This window comes from Pelodiscus sinensis, chromosome 22 (genome assembly GCF_049634645.1).
Source record: "Pelodiscus sinensis isolate JC-2024 chromosome 22, ASM4963464v1, whole genome shotgun sequence".
Lineage (NCBI taxonomy): Eukaryota > Metazoa > Chordata > Testudines > Trionychidae > Pelodiscus > Pelodiscus sinensis.
In genome coordinates, this window is record NC_134732.1 from 26965822 (window position 1) to 26982905 (window position 17084).

Sequence of the window (17084 nt, forward strand, 5' to 3'; positions counted from 1 at the left end):
GGTCACTGTCAGAAGACAGAATACTGAGCTAGATGGACCTTTCATCTAACCAAATATGGCCGTTCTTACACAAGTCAGTTTCATCATAACGCCTGATGAATATATACTATTAAAATATTCATTAAAAGTTTTTCCATTAGTCAGGCCTACCACCACTAGTCAGAGAAGAGCACAATGGATTAATTTAGCTGTATTTTTTCATATTCTGAATTCTGTGAATAAACTCCATTTTCATCTCTACTCCAGATTTAACAGGTACTTTGAATTTATTATAAGCACACTAATATGTTGGATGGTGGACAGACCTAGATGTCACCTGAAGCCTGCTGCCGAGTGCTTAAACAAGTTACCTTCCCTTCAATGTTTTCCCTAAATGTATGGCTTAAGCTGTGCTCTAGCAATCAAATTCTAGAAATCAGTTACACAATGTTAGTGAATCCATAGTCAGTGAACTGTTGCAGAATTTTGTGCAAATAAATACTCAGTGTTTCAGTCCCTGAGGAAAGACCAAGAAATGGTCCAAAATATTTGTTCAATAACTGTGTAATTGCATACTAAACTTGAACGTTAGTTTTACTGTGTTCCAGAAGAGACTGTTCCAGCTCCACTCCAGCAGTGAATTGTGGAAAAACACTCCCTCAAAAATTATCCAAGTTCAAATCCTGCAGTTATATGTGCTGATTATGTTTATGATTTTGGCCCAGGGAAGGAAATATCACATCAGCACAGCTCTCTACTTAAAGCAGAACAAGCTATAGCTGTCATCAAGAAATATTCTGACAGAGGCAAAAGAACTTTACTGATCCCTTGACTTCAGGTGCCAAGAGTTTAAAGCTACAATTAGGAGACACCAAGTTCCTGAAGTGACTGATAGTTGAGGAAATCATGTAGTTGTGCACGGAGAGTATTCTGGTGCAGTTTTAATAGTGGGATTAGCACTTGCCACTATATGACTAAAATGCTATCGCAAGATAGTAGCTTCACTTTCCGTTTCAGCAAACGATATAGGGCAGATATCTTTCAGATCAAACACCATTTCATTTTACACTTAACTGATCCAAGTGATTTTAAAATTTTATAATCTATACTTTGTCAAGAAAATCCAAATAAGAGTACAGATGAAATTCAGTGGCAAATATTGTTAGCATGCTGTGCTGTGTTACGTCAAAACAAGCTCATCTCTCCCAAATGCCCTAGAAAACAAATGGTAAATGATTGTGCATTGCATGATGATACCATTAGGTGTGCAACTTTGGTTCATGCAAAATCTTCTTTCATGGACACGCTGCTTCCAGTCCCAGACTCATGAATAGCTTGCGACATCTTCAGCCATGTTCTTTCCACAATACTAAATGAATACTGTGGTCTGGCATACTGGTGGCAAAAACCAGACCCATGTCATTTTGGCCATCTAGTCCATTTAGCCAAGACATTTCTCCAGCCAAAAAGCTTGAACCTCTCTTTGACTTCCTATATTCCGGCAGGGGCCAGCGGCTAATCAGTTTTTCTGTCCTCAAGTCCATTATATACAAGTATTTGTTGTCAAACAGTAGGGCAAATATGTCTCCAAAGCCCAGCAAGGACAGGTTTGCAAAATCAGCAGGTTTGATGACCCTGAAAAACAAGAAAGTGTTTAAGGAAGAAGTAGATAGAGTTTCCCTAAAGATTTGCCAATCTGCCTTAATCCATTCCTGTAAGTCTAGTTCTGACTTTGTATTTAAGATTCCCCATTTCAAACTTTATGAGAGTAGATGAAAGTCTTCCTTTCAACAAAAAACAAGTCTTATAATAAGTTTCCACAAGAAAGGACTGCATTAAATCACTATAGTAGCACATGTGCCAAATTTGGGCACTTTCGGGTTTACAGAAAGCTTGCTATTCCTACAGAAATCAATTAAGGAATGTGAAGTTCTTGTACTTGAGTGTCATCTTCATTTTTAAGAAGGTACAAACCACTCAAGATAGCTGTATCTGAAAATAACTGAAGAAAGGCTGGTGTAAATCTAACCTAGAAATTAAATATTGTTTTGGCAAGATAAAATACAAGAATGTAATGCTCCCTTGTGACCACAACCAGAAATGCAGCTTTACTTACAAATATCTCATTTGAAATGTTAATTGTTTGCATTAATCTGTCTTTGTCAGGAAATAACTATTTTTCGCTTGCTGCAAGTATCTTAAAATAACTGTAGTTTTAAAAAGTACTTCCTTTCCTCTTCTTTTTGCACTTCACTTACCTTGTACAGGGAAATTAAATATATACACACCTTCACACCTTTAGTTACTTTGTTTAGGAGAAAGGAAGGATTTAGGTGTATTAACATGAGGTCTCATTATAAAACTTAGAAAGAATATAACACATGCTGCTGGAGCCAGTTCTATCCCCAGCCCTCAATCTAGAATTTATATTGTTAGAAATCTGTGTGATATTTTAAAATGCTCTTAGGTATTGGGAGGTAGAAAAGAGCGTATCTTGGAAATGAAATGTCATAGAATCATAGAGCTGGAAAAGACTTCAGAAGGTCATCAAATCCAGCCCCCTGCTTTAGGCAGGACCAATCCCAACTTACTCAACCCAGCCAGGGCTTTGTCAAGTTGTGACTTAAACACCTCTAGGGATGGAGACTCCACTACTTCCCTAGGCAACACATTCCAGTGCTTCACCACTCTCCTAGTGAAATAGTTTTTTCTAATATCCAACCTGGACCTCTCACACCGCAACTTGAGACCATTGCTCCTTGTTCTGCCATCTGTCACCACTGAGAATAGCCTTTCTCCACCCTCTTTGGAAGCTCCCTTCAGAAAGTTGCAGGCTGCTATCAAATCCCCCCTCACACTTTGCTTCTGCAGACTAAACAGACCCAAATCCCGCAGCCTCTCCTCATAGGTCATATGCTCCAGCCCCCTAATCATTTTGGTTGCCCTCCGCTGGACCCTCTCCAATGCATCCACATCCTTTTTGTAGTTGGGGGCCTAGAACTGGACACAATGCTCCAGATGTGGCCTCACCAGAGCCGAATAAAGGGGAATAATGACATCTCCGGATCTGCTGGCAATGCTCCTCTTAATGCAACCTAATATGCCATTAGCTTTCTTGGCTACAAGGGCACACTGTTGACTCTCATCCAGCTTATCATCCACTGTAACCCCCAGGTCCTTTTCTGCAGAACTACTACTTAGCTGGTTGGTCCTCAGCCTGTAACAATGCTTGGGATTCTCCCGTCCCAAGTGCAGGACTCTGCACTTGTCCTTGTTGAACCTCATCAGATTTCTTGTGGCCCAATCCTCCAATTTGTCTAAGTCACTCTGGACCCTATCTCTGCCCTCAAGCGTATCTACCTCTCCCCCTCGCTTAGTGTCATCTAAAAACTTGCTGAGGGTACAATCCATCCCCTCATCCAGGTCATTAATAAAGATATTGAACAAAACTGGTCCTAGAACCGAACCTTGGGGCACTCCGCTAGAAACCGACCACCATGCTGACATCGAGCCATTGATCACTAGCCGCTGGGCCCGGCCTTCTAGCCAGCTTTCTATCCATCTTACCATCCATTTATCCAATCCATAGTCCCTTAAGTTGCTGGCAAGAATATTGTGGGAGACTATCAAAAGCCTCGCTAAAGTCAAAGTATATCACATCCAACGACTTTCCCACGTCCACAGAGCCAGTTACCTCATCATAGAAACTAATCAGATTGGTCAGGCACGACTTGCCCTTTGTGAATCCATGCTGACTATTCCTAATCACATTCCTCTCTTCCAAGTGCCTCAAAATGGATTCCTTAAGGATCCCTTCCATGATTTTTCCAGGAACCGAGGTAAGACTGACCGGCCTATAGTTCCCTGGATCGTCCTCCTTCCCTTTTTTGAAGATGGTCACTACATTTGCCTTTTTCCAATCATCCAGGACCTCTCCTGATCTCCATGACTTTTCAAAAATAATGGCCAAAGGCTACTCAATGACATTTGCCAACTCCCTCAGTATCCTCGGATGCATTAAGTCTGGACCCATGGATTTGTGTATGTTTAGCTTCTCTAAATAGTTTCTAACCTGTTCTTTCCCCACCAAGGGCTGTCGATTTTCATCCCATCTTGCGTCACTTAGCGCATTAGTCTGAGAGCAGACCTTGTCCACGAATACAGAAACAAAGAAAGCATTGAGTAATTCAGCTTCCCCTACATCATCTGTCACTAGGTTACCTTCTTTATCCAGTAGGGGCCCCACACCCTCTCTGATCACCTTCTTCTTGTTAACATGCCTGTAGAAACCTTTCTTGTTATCCTTCACATCCTTTGCCAGTCGCAATTCCACGTGCGCTTTTGCCTTCCTGATAACCCACCAGCATTCTCAAGCTATACATTTAAACCCCTCCCTGGACATTTGTCCAAGTTTCCACTTTTTGTAAGCTTCCTTTTTGTGCTTAAGATCACCAAGGATTTCCCCTGTAAGCCAATCCGGTCTCCTACCATGTTTGCCTCTCTTGCTACGCATCGGGGTGGTTTCTTTCTGTGCCTTCAATAAGGCTTCTTTAAAATACTGCCAGCTGTCCTGGACTCCTTTCCCTTCATGTTAGCATCCCAGGGGATTCTACCCATCAGGTCTCTGAAGGAGTCAAAATCTACTTTTCTGAAGTCCAAGGTACGTATTTTACTACTCTCTTTTCTTCCTTTGGTCAGGATCCTGAAATCTACCATCTCATGATCCCTGCTTCCCAGGTTGTCACCCACCTCTACTTCCCCTACTAGTTCCTCCCTGTTTGTGAGCAGAAGGTCAAGGTGTGCACGGCCCCTGGTTGGAGCCTTCAGCACTTGTACCAAGAAGTTATCCCCAACATTCTCCAAAAACTTCCTGGATTGCCTGTGTACTGCCATATTGGTTTCCCAACAGGTGTCAGGGTGATTAAATTCCCCCACAAGAACCAAGGCCTGCAATCTGGAAGCTTCTCTCAGTTGTCCAAAGAAAGCCTCATCTACCTCATCCACCTGCTTCGGTGGCTGTAGTAGAGATCAACCACAGCATCACTGATGTTGTTTGCACCTCTAAACTTAACCAATAGACTCTGAACAGGTTTTTCCCCCCGTCTATATATTGAAGTTCAGAGCAATCGTAGTGCTCTCTTACTTATAGTGCAACTCTTCCTCCTTTTCTCCCCTGCCTGTTCTTCCTGAACAGTCTATACCCTTCCATGACAGCATTCCAGTCATGTGAGTCATCCCACCAAGTCTCTGTTATCCCAATTAAATCATATTTCTTGGACTCGGCCACGGCCTCCAGTTCTTCCTATTTGTTGTCCAGGCTTCTCGCATTAGTGTACAAACACCTCAGATAACCAGTTGATCGCCCTATCTTCTCCATTCGAATCAGGGGTCCTCCTTTCTTGCTCGTTCCTCTTTGCATTTCTTCCCGGTATCCAACTTTCCCACTCCCCTCAGGGTTTTGGTCACCATCCCTGAACGAACCTAGTTTAAAGCCCTCCTCACTAGGTTTGCAAGCCTGTCCGCGAAGATGGTCTTTCCCCTCTTGGTTATGTGGATCCCATCTCTTCCTAACAATCCTTGTGCCCAGAACAGAGTCCCATGGTTGAAGAAACCAAAGCCCTCTCTGCGATACCACCTGCACAACCACGCATTTACTTCCTTAATTTGACAGTCCCTGCCCAGTCCTTTCTCTTCAACAGGAAAGATGGACGAGAACACCACTTGCGCGCCGAATTCTTGGATCCTTCTTCCCAGCGCTACATAATCCGCAGTAACCGCTCAAGGTCATTCTTGGCCGTATCATTAGTTCCCATGTGGCAAAGCAGGAAGGGGTAGTGATCCGAAGGTTTGATCAGTTTGGTAAGCCTCTCAGTCACATCCTGAATTCGAGCTCCCGGTAAGTAGCACACCTCTCGAGATTCCAGGTCCAGACGGCAGCTGGATGACTCAGTCCCTCTTAGGAGGGAGTCCCCAACCACCACCACCCGTCATCTACATATAGCGTAACCAGAGTAGTGTTTCAATCGTATTACCACGGAAGAGTCAAGTATCCTTATTAACACAGAGTCACTTAAGTGTTCCCCTGCAACACTGCAACTCAGATTTTTTCTAATATAGGAAACCAGAGAGGCACAAGTCAAAAACAAGGATTCTAGCTTCCATCCAAGCTCAAAAAAATAGAACTGCTTTAACAGAAAGATGAACTTTTAGGTTAATAATCCAATATGACTATTGTTTTACACCTGTGGTCCCTAGCAATAGTCAAGGCCTTAATGTACTGGTCTCCATCCAGAGAGAGATTCCTTAACTCCATGTTTGCACCACGTGCTAGTACAAAGCTGTTTGTTTAATTTTGGATGAGATTAGTCTAGAGGAGCTTAGCTAAAGAGGCAAGGGGAAAGGGTTCCCCTGCATTATAATGACAGGCAAAGGAGAAGGTAGAAGATGAGGGAGCAAGGAGGCCAGGTAGAGTGAGACTGAAAATAAATGGCAGGATATTGGAACAACAATCAGCACAGGGAAGGGTGTGTACAGAATAAACTAAAAAGTAATCAAGCAGTGATGTAATTTGGGGAAGAAAACAACATTTGCTAGAGTCAGCACATGCTTAATCTTCAAAACAAACACACAGAGTTGTCCTAAATAGGAATCTCAAACTGAGTGCTTATTCTCAATTGACAATTTGAAAGGAGGATAAGATTTCCAAAAGCTGACCGGTACTTTGGGTCCAGATTCTCAAAAGATGCTTAACTGCCAAATGATTTCAACATAAGGTAGACAACTACATACCCAAGGATCTGGGCCTTGAAGCCTAAGTCTCCTTGAAAGTCAGTGGGACTAGGGCACTTCTGAAAATATTCCCTCGTAGGAGCACTTGATAATCGTACACTTATATGGAGTCTCCCCTTTTTGGAGTCTGGACATTGTCTCAAAGACCTGACTACCTGCATTCTGCTTCAAAGAGACTTTAACACAAGACTTCAAAGAGAAGCCTCTGAACTGTCATTCATGCTTAAATTTGACACTTTACAAATGGGCCTTAACAAAGATGCTAATTACCTTACCCATCACAAAGATAGCTTCCCCAATTATCACCTCTAATGTCATTATCTCATAGACATTAACCTCCCCCACTCATCCCCGCCCTGTTCTAAAATCTGATTTGTCTCTTTTATGTGTGTTCACTTTTTTTGATTGTATCCCTTTGGTATATATGGTCATGCCAATTTTCTTCCACAATTTGATCTGAGGAAGTGGGTCTGGCCCATGAAATCTCATCACCTAATAAACCATCTTGTTAGTCTTAGAAGTGCTGCACAGTCCTGACTTTTGTTTCACCAGAGTTGGTCCTTATGCTGTCTTGTCCCATCAAATGGCTCTGTGGTGTGATCAGTGGGCCAACAGAGAGCAATGAGAGATTCTCCCTCCAAAACCAAGCTTCATGCCTCTGCTGGTTCTTATTTACACAACTGCAGTAAGCAGGATCAGCAATTTAGACTGAAAAGTTGCAATATAGATTATTCCTATCAGAGACAAAAGAGTACTAGACCCTGGGGCAAGATAAAACTAGCATAACATTTGATTGTGTAACAACTGACACAATAAAGCCCAATAAGTTCAACGAGGATGAAAGTGGGTAAATTAAATCAAAGTACATGTTTACAGTATTTTCATATCAAAGTTGTATGTGATTTGCAACCACTGTGTTCTGACATTTCCAGAAAGTCTACCATAGTGGGTTTGAACCAGATTGTTTTCTTCAATTTCAACAATAAAGCTTCACGTGCACATTAGTCTCAAACTGAAAGATTTACCTGAGAATATTGTAGCTGGCAAAGTCCCACTGGTACAATCCTAGAGCTGAACTGCACACTATATATTTACCATCAAAGTGCAGTCTGGGCTGCAGCGAGATGCTGCGATCTTCAGATACAGACAGGGTTTTTAAGCATTTACAGTTTATTTCTCTTCCAATAGGCCAAATCTACAATTTAAAAAAAAATCCATTGTTAAGCAGCTCAAACTGTAAATTGATACATGAACATAGAGCAAGCAATTGCTTTGCACTTATTTATAGGGTGGTGTCTTTAGATAAGCTATAAAATTTCTGGAAGTGGAGTTCATGACTCCAAAAAGAATGTAGTGGTTCTCAAGTTCTCCTTCCTTTCGGTCTACAGAAGAACAACAGTACTGATAGCGCATGTCTTGACTTAAGCCTGAAGGGTTCTATTGAAGGGGCTCTAGTGTCTTGCATACAGATTAAATGAACAAGAAAACAGACTAGGTATAGCAACAACAAATATTTCACCTAAAGCTTTTACTAGTCCTCTTAACTGTTTTAACTAACTATCTGATTGGGTAGAGAAAGTTAACTCCCAACAAGCACATTTCTTAAGTGCGCAGCTCTAAACTACTTATTAAAATCACAACTCCTCCTCCCAATCTTCACACACCTCCACTGAAGAAAAGTTTGCAACAAGAGTACACTTGAGAGAGTAAGTTTGGCCTTACTACAAACCCAGAGCTACCTATTTAATGCACACAGCCATCTGGTACTCGGTCTTAAAATACAAAGAAAAGCAGAGACCAGTACCAGCTTTCAAAAAGCCATTTGTCTTATATACAACTCTTCATTTACAATTTTCCCCCACAGCCTATGTGTTTTTATAAACGCCACTGCATGCCCTAAATGCAGACAGTATTTTACTTCTCCGCACTGTGGTACACATTTAAACAGACATAGTACATACCTTGATTTCATACTTATCTGCACTTAAAAGAATGTAATCTCCAGGACTATGCATAAGAGATTTAACTTTACACTTCTGCAAAACCACCTGCAATTGAAGAAACGGATAAATAGATCTAAAGTTCACTAAGCAGATTTTCTATTTTGAAAAATGTTAAAACTACCTATTCAAATGTAATGAAAAATTTGTTCTGGCTTTTTGACAATTTGAGTAATGATGGTTTAAATATATTTGCAATTTGGCTATGATTGTGCCTTTGGGGCACAGGTTTTTTCAAGGAAAAATACTTTATCAAAAAGAACTCCAAACAATTAAGACTTTGTGTTCCCACTGCTGACAACTCACTGTGATAGAAATCCCCTCTCATGTTAAACAGGACTCTAGAATTCCTCTGACCAATTAAGAGCTAAGTATTCCAGTTTCCTCATTTGAGAAATCTTTGCCACCTTTATTCTGACTACACTTTACAGACAAGCAGCACTTTTTTAATTGTATTTATGCCTTTCAAAGAAGCTTGGTTTCAGTACAATCACACTCATTCCTGGAATAAAACATTGAATGCTAAGCACCACATTCACTTTGTTATAGGAACTATTTCATGTAAGCAGATGCAAAGTTTTCACTACAGCTTCTGTGAGTCTCTCTTCTGTGAAATATAGCTGTAGCTGTGTTGGCTCCAGGAGATTAGAGAAAGTAGATAGGTGAGGTAATAAGACCTGAAGACCTTTGTGGGTCAAAAGCCCGTCTCTCTCACCAGCAGAAGTAGGTCCAATAAAAGATATTACCTCACCTATCTTGTCTCTCTTCTTTCAAAAGATTATTTTTTTAATCTTAACAGTAATTTTCTTTGATGAATTGTAACTGACAATCCCTGTGTCAACTGCTTATCTCTAATGGCTACTGACAGTCCACCCCCTGAATGGCTGCAAGAGAAGGCATACTACACTTGAGGAGACATGCAATGTGTGTAAAACACACTCCAGTATTATCTTCCAAAGCAAGATTTGACTACATCAATACAACCCTACCTTAGTGACCCATTCAGTGTGTCCAGTAAGTGTATTCAGGCACATTCCTGTTGACAAGGCCCACACTTTCACAGTGAAGTCTGCAGAACCACTGACAAGAACATCAAGTTCATCGTTGTAGTCCACACTAAAAACTATAAGCAAAAAGGATTTTAAATAAGTAGCACCACCTCATGTATCCTCATTAAAATGGCAACCCTAATAACATCAATCTTCAACGGTTTTAATGGTTCAAACTAGGGCTGTCAAGTAATTTTAAGAAATTCCATGATTAATCACATTGGTAATAACAGAATACCATTTATTTCAATAGTTTTTGAATATTTTCGACATTTTCAAATATAATTTTAATTACAACAAACCAGTGTACAATGCTCACTTTATACTTAATTTTGATTACAATTAATTGCACTGTAAAAAAAAAAAAAAAAAGCAGTATTTTTTTAACAAGCATCATCATTTGTTAACAGTAACAAATCACTGGGACCAGATGGTATTTACCCATGGGTTCTGAAAGAACTCAAACATGAAACTGTGGAACTATTAACTGTGGTTTGTAACCTATCCTTTAAATCAGCTTCTGTACCCAAGGACAGGAAGACAGCTAACATAACGCCAATATTTTAAAAGGGCTCTAGAGACGATCCTGGCAATTACAGACCAGTAAGTCTAACGTCAGTACCAGACAAATTAGTTAAAACAATAGTAAAATAAAATTGTCAGACATGCAGAAGAACATAATTTGTTGGGCAAAAATCAACATGGTTTCTGTAAAGGAAAATCATGCCTAACTAATCTATTAGAGTTCTCTGAAGGGGTTAACAAACATGTGGACAAGGGGGATCCAGTAGATATAGACTACTTAGATATCTAGAAAGCCTTTGACAAGGTCCCTCACCAAAAGCTCTTGTGTAAATTAGGTTGTCATTGGATAAGAGGGAAGATCCTTTCGTGGATTGAGAACTGGTTAAAAGACAGGAAACAAAGGGTAGGAATAAATGGCCAATTTTCAGAACGGAGAGGTGTAACTAGTGGTGTTCCCCAAGGGTCAGTCCTAGGATCAATCCTATTCAACTTATTCATAAACTATCTAGAGAAAGGGGTAAGCAGTGAGGTGGCAAAATTTGTGGACAATACTAAACTGTTGAAGATAGTAAAGTCCAAAGCAGACTGTGAAGAACTTCAAAAAGATCTCAAACACAGCGATTGGGCAAAATGGCAGATGAAATTTAATGTTGATAAGTGTAAAGTAATGCACATTGGCAAAAATAACCCCAACTATACATACAATATGATGGAGGCTAATTTAGCTACAACGAATCAGGAAAGAGATCTTGGAGTTATCATGGATAGTTCTCTGAAAACCTCCACATAGTGTGCAGCGGCAGTCAAAAAAGCAAATAGGATGCTATGAATCATTAAAAAAGGGATAGAAAACAAGATGAAGAATATCTTACTGCCCCTATACCAAACTATAGTACGCCCACATCTTGAATACTGTGTAAGATGTGGTCTCCTCACCTCAAAAAAGACATTTTGGCATTAGAAAAGGTTCAGAAAAGAGCAACTAAAATGATTAGGGGTTTGGAACAGGTCCCATATGAGGTGAGGCTAAAGAACCTGGCACTTTTTCAGTTTAGAAAAGAGGAGACTGAGGGGAGATATGATAAGAGAGATATAAAATCATGAGTGGTGTGGAGAGGGTGAATAAAGAAAAGTTATGTACTTGTTCCCATAATATAAGAACTAGAGGACACCAAATGAAATTAATGGGTAGCAGGTTTAAAACTAATAAAAGAAAGTTCTTCTTCACATAGCGCACAGTCAACCTGTGGTACTCCTTGCCAGAGGAGGCTGTTAAGGCTCAGACTATAACAGAGTTTAAAAAAGAGCTAGATAAAATTCATGGAGGTTAGGTCCATAAAAGGCTATTAGCCAGGGGGTAAGGAATGGTGCCCCTGGCCTCTGTTTGTCACAGGCTGGAGAAGGATGGCAGGAGACAAATTGCTTGATCATTGTCTTCGGTCCACAACTCTGGGGCACCTGGCAGTGGTCACTGTTGGCAGACAGGATATTGGGCTAGAAGGAGCTTTGGTCTGACCCAGTAGGCCATTCTTATGTTATGTTCAGTGTGGAATCATGTCCTCTGGAATGGTGGCTGAAGCATGAAGGGCACACAAAGTGAGGAGCACATCTGGCATGTAAATTCCTTACAACGCCAGCTACAAAAGTGCCATGTAAGCACTCTGTTTTCACTGTCAGGTGACACTGTAAATAAGAAGGGGGTAGCACTCTCTTGCATAAATGCCATTAGCCACAAGTTTGTTTTTAAATTGCTATTAATCTGAGTTAATTAACTCGCATGATTGATCAACAGCTCTAGTTCAAACAGATAAATGGTAACTTTAAAATCAGGAATATTATTTCCAACTCTTAAAGCTTAGATCCCAAGGCTAATGGTAGTTCTCTATGAAATTAGCACAGTATCTCAATTAATAAGGGTTGTTTTTTGACTGGTGTTTGAATTTAAAACCTAATTATTTAAGCCAGCCCCCATTGTAGGTATTCCAGAAGTAATTCTGTTTTAAATAACCTTGTTCTGAAAACCTATTTAAAGCCTCTGCTGGGCAGCCTCCTGTCCTTGGTGCAAAATGAATTTGTAAGTGTGTATGTTTATATAGCAGAATTAATACATTCCAGATACTCTTCCATCTCAAATGGGCAAACTGTGGACCTAGCGACTAGTCCAGTTAACCAAGCTGAACAGGAGGTAGACTTGGAAGAGGGTTCTAAAGCGGGAATTCTCCCTCCATGTGGATCTGCAGCTGCTACTGCAGCCTGTTACATCAGCTGTAACCTTCTCCAGACAAAAAAAGATATGAAGAGATTACCTGGGATGGCAAGTTCAGATCCACTGGCTCAACCTCAGCCTTCCTCCAAAACCCTGCTCTGGCGAATTATGCTCCAGACACAAAGCAGACCAAGAATTATTAGGGATGTAAGCAACTAGTCGAGTAGTTGAGTCACTACTTGACTACGCGCTCCCCCCCGGCTGTCCCTGTATCAGAGCCACCCAGGCTCTTACTGCATTTAACAAGCAGTGCCGCCCCCAGGAGCTAACCCCCTTATCAACTAATCGAGCAGTCGATGGACATTCCATCAACTACTCAATTAGCTTATTAATCATTATTTAACATTCCTAAGAATTATATCACTCCTCCCCGCAAACCAGGGTGCACCTAAGTCTCTAGGCCTTACTCCAAAGCGTAGGTAGAGCCAGTGGGCCTATTTTGCAGATTTTTTTTTTCTGGAAAGTTCCCCACCAAAATAACGAGAAACATGATTCCTGACATGAAACTCACAGCAGAAATTCACTGCTGTACAGTGGTCCAATTCCAATCTCCATTTCTAATTTGATCAGGACGAATTCACAATTTTACTGGCGGACTTAAACGTTGAATAAGAGCTCAGCATACCTGCACCTGTATGCCCTCTGAAATGTTGGATCTTGGTCCCGGAGCTCCATTCCCAGCAGGCTACCGTGTTATCAAAGGATCCTGTTACAAGCTTTTGTTCATCAAACTTCACTGTAGCACAAGTGTGTGTCTGGATACCATATATGCACTGCCCTGTGCTTACATCCCACAGCTTTGCAGACAAGTCATCTGAACCTACAGTTTAAAAACAAGACAGCTGAGCACAGTATAGTGACACAAATTCCCAGAGTTACACTGAGGTTTTCCACATTCGTCTTAAATTAAGTATTTCCTCTTGACTCATGCAGGGTGAGACTTATTTAAACTAGATTAAAAACTCTATTTATTACCAAAAAATGGTAAAACTCAAAGATGTGAAATCTTTAAACATTATAATAGGCTACTGGCCTTCCTACCTGTACAGAGAAGTCCATCTTTATAGTAAAGTGCATATACTCTGGCACTGTGTCCAATTAATGAGGATGTCTCAAAGGCTTCATGGTCTCTCAGTTGCTTCATTCTTAAAATAGCCTTCAAGTAAACCTTCTTCCAATGCAGAGGGTTCTGAACAGAATCATCTATCTGCCAACCCAAGTTCTTACAAGCAGTTTGCCACACCTCTGTGCAGGCACTTATGACCTTATTCCACTGCTTTGACACGAGGCAACATGTGAGTAAGGTCTGAGGATCAAGCCATTTTAACAAATAAAAACTGAGTTCCAGTGGAAGGAGTTTGAGGAAGTCCCGCTTAAGGAGAATCTCTAGGTTATTGGAGAGGTGCCTGAGCTGGACTGCTCCACTCAAGCTAATCAGGTTATCCAGAGTTTCATTTTTCTGCAGTTCCGTCAGAGAAAGAAATGTAACAGAAATGTTATCAAGCCATGCTTCAAAGTCCTTTTTCTCCATAAGGTTATGGAAAAATTTACCTGTGGTACATCAAAATATTGTGTTAGTTCTGTTCAAAAAGAAAATGTATACATTTTTCATCTTTAATCATGATTTTTTGGCACTCTCAGCCTCACACATTGATAAAGTAAGTCAGTGTAGAAAAAGTACTTTCATTCATTCAATAAATATAGAGTAAGTACAAAGGAGATTCAGTGGTCTTCGGAAATGTATTTGGCCAGAGTAAGTTAATGTTTCTTTTATTAAGGACTAGTGTCATGTTTTCAGGAGAATGGTGGTTTAAATCCTTTTTAGTCCCTGTTGAGTACAGGCTTCATTACCTTTACCTCTCTTTGGGTAAAGTCATGCTTTTTAGCTACCTTAGGACTGGATCTCCAGATAGCAGCCACACTATCTCCCAATGTGTTAATGCAACAACCCCATGGGGGTTTGACATTTGTAAGATCTGTCACTCCAGGAACATTGGACAGCAGCTAATTAAAGTGAATCCCTAAACCAGCCCGCATGTGGCCCGCGGACCGTTTGTTTGCGACCTGCGGCGTAGTTTGGGTTCAGACAGGGCTCAACATGCGGACCACAGGTGGGAGCCAAAACAAAAAAGGAGTCAATATAATGGTCTTCTGTTGATATGTGCTTTAGTAGTTAAATTCCTGGACTGTCCTTGCTCATTAAAAGTGCTGTCATATGGGTGGAAATTGGATAAATATTGCATATTATTGCAATACTGCATTTTATATCAGCAGAACTGACTTAAGTGGGGCCTGTGTGTTGTGCAGACTTGCCTTAATGTTTGTATTCATGCCCATCAGCGTGAAAGAAGGTATTTGCATATATTTGGATATATTTTTGCATGTATATGCAACCACATATAAGTTGTGGCCCTTAGCATGTACTGTATCATTGTGGCCCCCCGGGGCTTCCAAAGTTGAGTAGCCCTGCCCTAAACTCTTTATTCAAAACACTTATTCAGGAAAGGATAAAAAGCACACAGACCATAAAGTAAAATCAATAAATATCTATATGTATGTTCTTTCTTACCTACCCTATAATCCTTTCCTTGACAACTTTGGCGAAAGTTACCTAAATCAGGTCCCTCCATCTTTGGGTTGGTGAAATCTCAGTTCCTCCTTTCAGTTTGCGAGTCTTTGTATTCCTGTCAGCTCTCACTGATGTTCCCTAGCAATTCACTCAACAAACTCCCTTTTATAGGCCTGGGGTTCTGCAATGATTTAGTATCCTCCTTTAATCCTAGTTTTAGCATGAGGAAGAATAAAGCATTCTAGCAGGGATGGAGCCATGTAAATAGCTTCTTCCCAATTAATGGCTCAGTCACTGTTATCTTAACCTCTTCTGAATCTGTTTACTTCAAGTGTCTCCACCATTCTTTCTTTACCTAGGAGTTTCTCTTTTACAGCTTCCTCTGATTTAACTCTATGCATTCAGGCAGGCTAATAACACACTGAAACAGAAGTACATAAGATTTTATGCACAGATTCTTATAGGGTTAGACAAATAAGCAACACTTCAAACTGAGGTCACTAAAATCACCACGAGTTACTTTCAAAAAGTGTCTCACTATCCACTTGTACTGTTTAATCTATTAGACAGATAGCTGGAGCTTGTTTGAGAAATCAAAATCCCATGTATTAAGACTGCAAGACTCTGGAAAAAATGTGTCTCTAAGAGCAAAATAAGGTAAGTATCCTAAAAGCATTGCAAGGAAGAAGGGAAAGAACAGTCATGAAGGACAGACCCTAAATGATCCAGACACTTTCTAGCCATAGGAAATTGCTCTATGCCAGGAAATTGTAGCTTTTCTGCATTAGAGCTACAAACAGTAGATGTTATTGTATAGACAGTTTTAGCTTTTAATACCTGTGTAAGTCTATCTGTTCAGTCAACACCTTAGTTTCCTCTACTGACAGCACTGGTGTTTGAGAATACTTCATATTTTCCAAACATAAACATTACTAAAAGAACAGCAGATCTATAGGAAGAGCAACTTGTTTTACAAGCACATTCACCTACAGATACCAAAAATTTACTTTCCTCAAGATTAGTAACGGCTTCGAAATTAATAAAAAGTTTTATGGGAAGACAGCTGACATGACTACAGTTTACTATGAGTTTTGTTAATTTCTCATAGCTACTCCCACTTTGCACTCTGGTGAAGAGTTTTCCGTGAAAAGCATGTAGCAAGTGCTTAAAATCTCTGATCCTTGTTTGGTGTACACACAAAAATCTAGAGCTAGTTAATTACATGGCCTAAGGAATGGAATTCAATTTTATTGGGTTTTAACCAAAATCTGTTTCAGTTTCTGAGTAATTATTCTAATTATTTTGGGTAGGAAAACAAAAGCTTAACATCCAGTTGACCCACCCATCGCTTGTGTCTGCAAATTTTGCAGAAATTTGTTCTGAGTTTTCCAGCACTTGTTTCATTACTGATTTGGGCCAAGCAGCTAACTGGACAGTCTGTTGTTCCTAGTCCCAGCGGTAGTAACGTGTTAAGGGTTCAGTTGGCCACGTACAGAGCAGACCCACTAATCAGTTGCTTACTCACGAGCAGCTCCCCCAGCGTGGCTAAAGACGTTACAGCCTGGCGCGGCACCAACTGCGGGGCAGGTCCTGGCAGCGACAGCCGGCTGCTCACGGGCCCAGGGCGGTGGTCCTACGTCCCGGCGTCACTCACCTCAGGTAGGCGTCGGGCGCGGGGCACCTCTCGGCAGGTGGCATCTCGCTGGGCCCCCCGGAGCGCGCCCGGGAGCGGGCTCGCGCTGCAGCCATGTCTCCCGCCGCCACGCGCGCGCGCACAGACGGTCGCTGCCCCGCCGCGCGTCACCGGAGCCTGCGGGACAAGCTGGCTCCAGCCCCGTCCCTCTGCCCGGGCTCGGCCCCACTGCCACCGAAGCCCACGGCAGCCACTGCCTGGAGCCACAGCTTCC

The 17084-nt window shown here is 41.2% G+C and overlaps 1 protein-coding gene across 2 annotated transcripts; it reads right to left on the reverse strand.

The window, feature by feature from the left end:
• Positions 1–1056: 1056 nt before the first annotated feature.
• On the reverse strand, positions 1057–17069 carry FBXW2 (F-box and WD repeat domain containing 2). Of its 2 annotated transcripts, none has more exons than XM_006130750.4 (7): positions 16832–17069; positions 13650–14159; positions 13234–13428; positions 9758–9891; positions 8730–8816; positions 7794–7963; positions 1057–1614 (listed from the first exon to the last, which is right to left on the reverse strand). In XM_006130750.4, the coding sequence occupies exons 2-7, from the start codon at positions 14137–14139 to the stop codon at positions 1326–1328; spliced, it is 1365 nt and encodes a 454-aa protein (XP_006130812.1). In that variant the 5' UTR covers positions 14140–14159; positions 16832–17069; the 3' UTR covers positions 1057–1325. The 2 variants fall into 2 exon arrangements, with proteins under 2 accessions (XP_006130812.1, XP_006130813.1); XM_006130751.4 differs by having other exon boundaries at positions 16703–16836.
• Between the last annotated feature and the right edge of the window lie 15 nt (positions 17070–17084).